This window comes from Aplysia californica, unplaced genomic scaffold (assembly GCF_000002075.1).
Source record: "Aplysia californica isolate F4 #8 unplaced genomic scaffold, AplCal3.0 scaffold00001, whole genome shotgun sequence".
Classification (NCBI taxonomy): Eukaryota; Metazoa; Mollusca; class Gastropoda; order Aplysiida; family Aplysiidae; genus Aplysia; species Aplysia californica.
This window is the reverse complement of record NW_004797271.1, coordinates 3,880,498-3,888,951: the sequence shown is the minus strand read 5'-3', so window position 1 is coordinate 3,888,951 and position 8,454 is coordinate 3,880,498. Positions and strand designations below refer to the sequence as shown.

At 36.3% G+C, this 8,454-nt stretch overlaps 1 protein-coding gene across 5 annotated transcripts in view; it reads left to right on the top strand.

Moving 5' to 3' along the window:
• LOC101848702 (ras-related protein Ral-A) overlaps positions 1–6,220 on the top strand; it is a 28,565-nt gene extending 22,345 nt beyond the window's left edge. For all 5 annotated transcript variants that reach the window (XM_005088878.3, XM_005088877.3, XM_005088875.3 and 2 more), the window contains exon 5: positions 5,809–6,220. In XM_005088878.3, coding sequence (XP_005088935.1) covers positions 5,809–5,925 — 117 coding nt within the window. In that variant the 3' untranslated portion in view covers positions 5,926–6,220. The remainder of the gene's footprint in view (positions 1–5,808) is intronic.
• Positions 6,221–8,454: the final 2,234 nt, after the last annotated feature.

The window sequence follows — 8,454 nt, the reverse complement described above, 5'->3', positions numbered from 1 at the left end:
ATAAATAGATAAATAAATAAATAAATAAATAAATGAATAAATATAAATAAATGAGTATTTTCAGCTTTTAAAGAGTGCAGGTACATTGTAATTGATATTTTCACGACCAAAATCGATTTCATGTTTAGTTGGAGAGAAGAAAGTGAAACGCTCGCGACAAATTTGACTTTTTTAAATCAGAAAATATTTTGCACAGAAGTCCGTGGGCAGGATCAGGAACAATGGATCTGAAAAGGGCGGAACAGCTGGTAGAATATAATTAAGCCTACCTGAAGATGTGTCCGTTCATTTATAAATGTTAATTAAGTGTGTGTTAACACATAGTCCCATGCATATGAATGAGTGCGAGTAGTGTTAAGTCATTGTCTGTTGAAGTTTGAAAAATAGTGCCAGTTGAGTTTATCATAGCTTATTTTTACCTCTTTTAAAAAAATGTTAATGTACCGGTTTATCGTTGGCCAGCTGTTTATATACCATGTATATACCAAAATTTGGAAATATAGGGGGGGGGGGGTGTTACAATTTCTGAATCTGTGGTATTCGTTGTTTGTACTCAATAAATATTTTGTCATCATTCACATTACCAATGTTGAAAAAGACAAGAAAATGTGCATAAATTGTGTGCAACTGTTAAAAGAATGAAACGGTTTGTTGTTGTTGTTTTTTTACCTCTCTCCTGGAAAGTTTGCTTCCTGGTTTAGAACATTTGCAGACGATTTAGGTTTGCTCATCGAGGCAGTGTTGTTATGCCTTTCTTTTTTGTCGTTTCATGTCTGTTACCAAGTTAGTATATATATATACAAGTTTAAAGTGAAAATGAAATACGGCAATGGTCTGACTCATTCTGATGCGCATGATTTGAGATTTCCTTCACATTGCTGTTGTGGAGAAAGTTAATATAATATGGGTGGGTGGCAGGTGCTCTGGTGTGGTTTGCTTCTTCTTTCCTATCAAAACATCCATCGTCCTTATCTCCCCTCCTTTTTTTAATGTTTGTTACTCTAGTGTAACACCAGAGAGTTTACAGTAATATATTACTGTAAACCCTCTCTGGTAACACCTCTAATCTTCTGGCGCTCATATGACCTTATGCAGTTGCGAGCGCCGTAAAACTTCTACTAAAACTAAACTAAAAGTTAATTTAATTGGTCATGTATCACAGACGGTAGTAACATAGGGATGCCCGGAAACTCGAGTGTGGGTGGTTGGCGGGTGCTGTGGTGTGGTTTGCTTTTTCTTCTTTCCTTTCAAACACCCATCGTCCTTATCTCCCCTTCTTCTTTTTGAGGGTTTGTTACTCTCTTGTAACACCTCTTATCTTCTGGCGCTTATATGACTTTATGCTGTTGTGAGCGCCGTAAAACCTCTACTAAAACTAAAACGAAACTCGAGTGTCAGGACAGTTTGGTGTGGTTTGTTTTTGTCACTATGCAAAGCTGTCCGTGCTCTTTTTCCTTTCTTTTTTTCTTTCTGTGTGTGTGCGTGTGTTTGTTTTGTCTTGTGTCACAGGTGTAATTTCAAGGTCTGTCTTACTTTAAAGCGCCCTCCACCCACCCACCTTAAATTTAATATGTCATTAGTGTGAGGGTTGTTGGCAGGTGCTCTTGTGTGGTTTGCTCCTTCTTTCCTATCGAATATCTGTCTTCCTTATCTCTCCTCCTTTTTTGTGTTTGTTACTATCTTGTAACACCCCTATTCTTCGGCACTTATAGGACCATATTGTGTTGCAAATGCCGTAAAACTCTTACTAAAACTAAACGAAACTAAAAGTCATTAGTGGTATATATATTTATAGCAGGTGCAAGTGATTATCTTTTATCTTTATGTGTTCTTGTTCACTCCTTTGTTTGAAATCCCGATTACAATAGATGTCCCAATTTCATGTGATTGTTTTATCAGCTCTGTATGTCAGTCAGTTTCTCTGTGTAGTTCTCTTCGACAGGCATGTGACTCAACAGTAACACTCCTCTACCACACTATGTATTGTGTCTGTTTCACTCTGACTATAAATCTGCCCGTCTCTAACTCTTTGTCTTCTTCATCTCTATCGCACCATTCTTGAATTGAAAATATCTTTTTTTGTAATGGTTACCTTTGTTTTTACTTATTCAATAGGCTTTTGGTTTGTCTTTTTTTGCTCACTGTCAAGTCAAAATTCTTATAAATAACTTATTATTCATATGGTGTTGTCCCGTCCCTTGTGGGTGTTTTAGATGAGTTATCGTCTTGTTGGAGCTTGATGTGATTTTTTCTGCAGGTGTTCTATGACCTGCTCCGTATGATAGGCAAATACAAGCTAAGTCCTTCAGGGCGCAAGGCAATTAGCCAACAAGCCGCACTAGCTCCAAAAGTGAAAGCCACCAAGTCTGAAACAACAACTGGATGTAGCTGTGTCTTGCTGTAGTTACCACTGTTCAGGTTACTTCCACCCCCCTGTTACAAATAATGGTACATACTTTTTGACAGATGACTTGATGCCCTGCTTCTTACTTTCCCCTCACTTCAGCCCATCCCAACAACACAACACCTCCCTTTTGTTTTACCCATAGTTTTTTTGGATTGCCGCCCTTCCTTGCTCTAAAGAAGTTCCATTTGAAGAGAATGTATTAAGTTGACAAAATTGCTTTAAACAAGGCAAACATTTCCCTCCCTCTCACTGACTGCCTCAACACCATGTTCCTTGTTTCACCCAACTGCCTGAATTCGTACCCTTCCTATTTGTACTTTGGGGTCATAAGAACACTTATATATATATGTGTGTATTTATGTATAAATAGAAAATATGAGAAAAATTGTTGGACAGGAACAAATCAGATGGTCTACTAATTCCCTGCATCCTTGTTCCACTCATAATTGTTTGAGTAAGACCTTGCCCAGCATTTTAGGCATGCTCCATTCCTGTTTTGGCTTTCTACAAGTGCTGATAATAAGTAATGGTGTAGTTGAATAAGAGACATTTTCTTCCACACTACCACCCACCCTCCAGACCACCCACCACACTCCTCCCCATTCTCCTCCCCCCCCCCTTTTATTTTCTCAATCACTACCCTTCTTAACACAATATCGAGATTATGGAAGAATATTTGAAAGGTTCCTTTAAGAAGAGTAATTTTACACAACCAGAATTGAGAAGTGGCAATTGGTAGAGGTATATAAACATAATTGTAATTTGGACACGTTGATTTCATGAACATTTTGTTTCCCTTGGGAAGTCATATTGTCAATGTTAATTTGTTAATTTGGATGACTTCCTCGGCATGTGACCTTTCAGAAGAATAACAGTATGTTTGATATAGCAAATTTAGGTCCCTCCAAGATGCGGTTCATACTCTAGCGAAATTTGTTTGATAATAATAAATGAAGAAACACGATTGTCAATGGTTTTTATGAGAACTTTTGTGTTTTCACAATGTTGCAGATACTGATGTTCATAATGGCAGAAGCATATTGCACCATTTTCTCTAAGAACCAAAACGGTCCCTTCCCAATGCTGTCCTAAGCTGAATGCCTATCATTTTAGGCGCCAAATTTTTTTATTTGCTGAATCGTTCGATAGCTTGATCGGTTACCCTACTTGTGTGAAAAGGTCAAAGTGTATCTGTGATTACTTTTTTCATAGATTAGAAATCAAATTTAGGAAGAACGCCTTTTTAAAATGGTGTCGCTGACGAAGTGCTTTTTTTATCTCGAAACTACTGTGAATAGGAAAAAGGCGTTTTGTCAGCGTACGACAGAATTGTTTGAGATCCTCTTTCCCGAACTGACAGTACTCACTGTTCCTATGTGGTAACATGATAACCAATGTGAGACTGGAAGGAAGATTGATAATGTGTATTGTAGTTTTTATTGGGTAGGCAATTTGTTTGCCCTCTTTCTTCATCCTCTTCAATTGTTTTTTTTATATTTGGCTCAGTTTTCTCTTTGCTCATTTCAGAATCGTTCTTTTTTTTAAAGAGTTGATGATTTCTTGCAAGCTGTATATCCTAGTTGTGTAGTCTTACATGTTTTCAATGAAATCTGGGTAATACTGGAGTTTCTCGATTATTTTATCATCATATGAACATTGAGCCATTGGTTTGTGCCCTTGTTCCTGCACAAATTGCAAACGTCAATTTTCTAGAATAGGAAGGCATAATATTTTGTTTTTTACCTGAACTTGCTATGCAGATTGTCTCTAAAATATACATGGTATACTTTTTCAAAATTCTCTTCAAGGTTTATGTCTGCCTGATAATAATTTAATGAAATGGAAAATGTGTCTCCCTTGTGCCAGCCCCCATTTTCTCTCTCTCTGTCTCTGTCTGTCTGTGTGTGTCTCTCTCTCTCTCTTTCTCTCTCTGTCTTTCTTTCTCTCTCACCATTTCCTTTGTAATGGGGAAGCCTTTCGATACCAGTTTTGTCAGTCATGCTGAGTTAATTAAATATTAAAGACATGTTTTTAAATGTTTTAAAATATAAACTAATGCTACTATACTTTTTCCTTACTAAAGCCTTTGGCTTTTTACTGATTGAAAAAAAGTATGTTGTTTTTGTAACAAATCAATTAAAATATGATGCGACAGTTATATCTTCCTTTGTCACAGGTGTTATTTTCCCCCATGCATTTCATCCGCGTTCTGGCTAGCTCTGGCTGTGCCTAGTACATCAATATTCACAGCAGCTGTTTCTATGCATTGCCTTCAGGCTTACACATTGTAAATATTTTCAAGAACAGTTATGTTACATGGACATATTTGAGTACTTGTATCAGACCTGTGGTCTCTTCTGTTTTTCTACTTTTTCATTTACATGCATTTGAAAACTTGCTAGAGGGGCAATGAATTCTGTCTTTCCCTACAGAAAATACAGAGATTCTTTGTTCCATCCTTTTCTCCCCAACCCACTCCAGTTGTACCCCACACTTTATCTCTACCCCATGACAATGTTCAGTTTTTGTCAAAATTTCAAGCGATATCCCAGACTCAGTCGCTTCTACCAGTGACTGTTATGATTTTGACCATCCTCCCACACCCTGAAGTTTTTATGAAAATATTACTTAATCATCTAGCTCTCAAAATTACATGCACACAATATTTGTTTCATTTTTACCCAGTTGATTAAGTCTTGCAATATTTCACTTGTATAGGGTGATGTGAGTGATGTAAAATAGTTGAGGGGTACATGAGTAGATCTGTGTGTACATGTTTTCAGCAAGTATAAGTGTGTAGTCACCCATGCTCTCATAGTGCCTAAAGTCTTTAAGAGTAAAGATTTCTCTTATGGCTGTCCACTACTCATGATATGTTAAGGATGGCCTGTGATCTTAAACTGTATGAGACAGGAGCCAACATCTATCTCTCTCTCTATTATATATATATGTGTTTGTGTGTGTGTGTGTATGTGTTATGTACCTCTTCTTGTATGAAGTGATGTGTGTGAATTGAAAGTGATACATTTCATTAAGCACATATACATAATGAAAAGACTAATAAACATTACTGAAAAGTTTCTCTGTCTTTTCACATGTACATGGATACAAATTTTGTCTCAGCATGGCTGGAAAAAATTTTCATTTGAAATATTATCTTGCGTTTTTTGTAAAATCAAATGTTACATATTATTTTCAATATCACATGTATTGTCTTAAGTATTGAACAGATTGTTTTTCTTTTGGTGTGTTGATAAAATTTGTCTTAAATAAACACTACTAGAAGTAAATTTATTTGAAACGTACCTAAAGACATTTTAAGCCGCTCTTCTAAACCTGATTTGTCATTCATGACATCTTGTACTCACTAATAATCATTTTCTTTATTTTTCTATTTGCAGGTTTTCTATGACTTAATGAGAGAGATCCGCTCAAGGAAGATGGAAGCCAGCAGACAGAACAATGGCAAGCAAAAGAAGAAAAAGGACAGTCGAAAGAAAAAGTGTGTCATTCTATAGAATAAATGTTGGTCTGGTGGCCACAGGTTTCCTCACCCAAGTCATTTCGACCCATGTTTTTAGAATGCTTTTCTCTATCTCGTTGCTTTTTTTTTCCCCCCCCCCCCTTTTTTAAAATAGAAATTATATCCCACACTTGTTTGTAATTGTAAAGTTTCCAACACATTAATTTTGATCAATATTGGCCTTTAGCAGTACACCTCAGACAAATCAAAATTTGCATTGGTAAATAACCCACAATTTTGTTAGTGCTTGTGTCATGTTTTGCAATGCCTGTAGAAATATTTATAATTTGTAAAGAGATAACCCTGACCTCACCTGTAAGTAAAACATTTCACTAGTTTTATGTTCAGAAGGCTACAATTTTTTGCTTTGCATCTTTGGACTGACTGAAGGTTGTTTGTTAGGGACGTTATAGCTTCAGCCTACCTCAAGGTGACTTGGGGACCTGTGATGGGGGAGTAATTGCGTGACATCACGTGTAGTTCTCTGTAAACTATGTCTTGTTTGCTCTGTTTGTATTTTCATTTCTCTGTGACATCAGGTGGGTCTCCCTTTGTAACATGTTTCAAACATGCTCTTATATATGTATATTATATATATATATATATATATGAATATATATACATGTGATTGTATTAACTGTGAGCACTGCAGCAGCACCCTTCATCATTATTTTGTCACTGGAAATGTGCATTTATTGTTTTTGTTTTTATTATTATTATTATTATTATTATTATTATTATTATTATATTATTATTATTATTATTATTATAATGATTATGTTTACCATGAGTAATAAGTACACCAATATGGAGTATACAGCAACAATGACAGTGACGTATAACTGTGGGTGGTGGATATGCAGATTGCTGAGCATGCCAGAAGAAACCTGAGTTGGTGCCAAAAACAAAAGGCTTGATTTTGAGAGAACTTTCAAAAAGAATGTCATTGTTATGACGTTTTGCTTGAGAACTTTCTTTCTCAAAGAAGTGGTGAGGTTTTGCGACGGCTGGTGAGAGCTGCAAAAGTAGATGAGATTTTTTTAGATTATAGCTAGAGCTGGTGTAAATGTTTTGTTACCGTATGTACAAAATGGTGAGCATTTTTTTGTTTGTATTTTCTTGATAAGTGCCTTTGTTTATTTTCTCTCAGTTGTATTTTTTATTGTTTCCTCTTTCAAGAACAGAATTTAAAAGTTTCTTATTCCTTACAAAAGGTGCAGTTTTTGAAAAAAATCTTCTTTTTTGTCTCAAACCGGCGTATTTTGCTGTGGGAGAAAATCTTCCAAGAGTGAACGGTTTTCTCTCCAAAGCACATCTGTTTGAGGGAGGAAAAAAAAAAAGAGAACAAATGTATTCATGAGTGCCAGTGTTTGGTTTGTTTTTGTTGACTTGCAGTGTACCACCCTGCTAGGAGTCCAGACTGCTCATGGTTGCCATAGTAAGTGTGGGATATGCTTTTCTTTATGATTCAGACTGCATTTCCATGGATGTAGCTGTGGTTGCCAAAGAATCATTTTAGATTGGGCCTTGTTGCTGTTTTTGTTTTCTCAGTATTGTTTCGTGCTTTTCCTGGCACCCATGATTGCATTTTGTCATCATCTAGTTTATTGTGCTTGTTTGGGTTTTTTCTTAAGCTGTTTTTAATGATAGTAACCATTCATCCTAGCCTGTAAAAGAAGTTACCTACAAGGAATTGGGTTTTTTTTTTTTTTTTTTTTTTTTTTTTTTTTTTAGCAAGCACTAACTGTATAAATTCAGTACCACGTACATGCTGCCTGTCTTTTTGAGCTTGAAATGGGCAAAGTTAAACGTACGGTACGTAATTCTCATGGATATATATGGTCTTTGTGAAGCGGTATTACTTATTAATTCAAAGCATTAATAATGTCCTTGAATGTGCTTGACCAAATGAAATCCGTTTTGCTGCTCAATGATTGTAAGGACGGAGGTGATTGATTGTTGTGAGTGAAGTGAGGTCCAGCAGACACTCTTGACCATCTATCCCACTTCACCGAGCTAATGTATGCATCTGTTTTGTGCAAGTGTGTGTATTAAGCCAGTACAACCATGTCAGACTTCACTTTGCATTGATTTTCTAATGCTTGAAAAACACAGTATTGTGATTTTTTAATGTATTGGCTTACTGTGTGCACATAAATCGTTTCCGTGCTCATGGTGTTGGTGTTAGCTTGTGCGATTTTGCTTACAAATTTCAGGTTAAGCATACTGTCTCTTGCCTTACTCTCTATGTTTAAGCCATACACAATTGTTTTTGTGCGTTTAAGTCTGTGTGTTTCAAGAAGAAAATTGATTTTGTACTGAGTGTGAATGCGACTTGAGTCTAAATACGGTCCCACTGAAGTTTTTAAAATGCTCGATGTTTTGTGTTATTAATATTGATGGATTTCTCAGAAGTGACCTCGACACATTTTGGGGTTAATATGCAACCTCCTGCCATCGCGTGCACACACAAACACTCACCAACCCCCTTCCCCCCCTCTTTTTCTACCGTGATGTGACACAA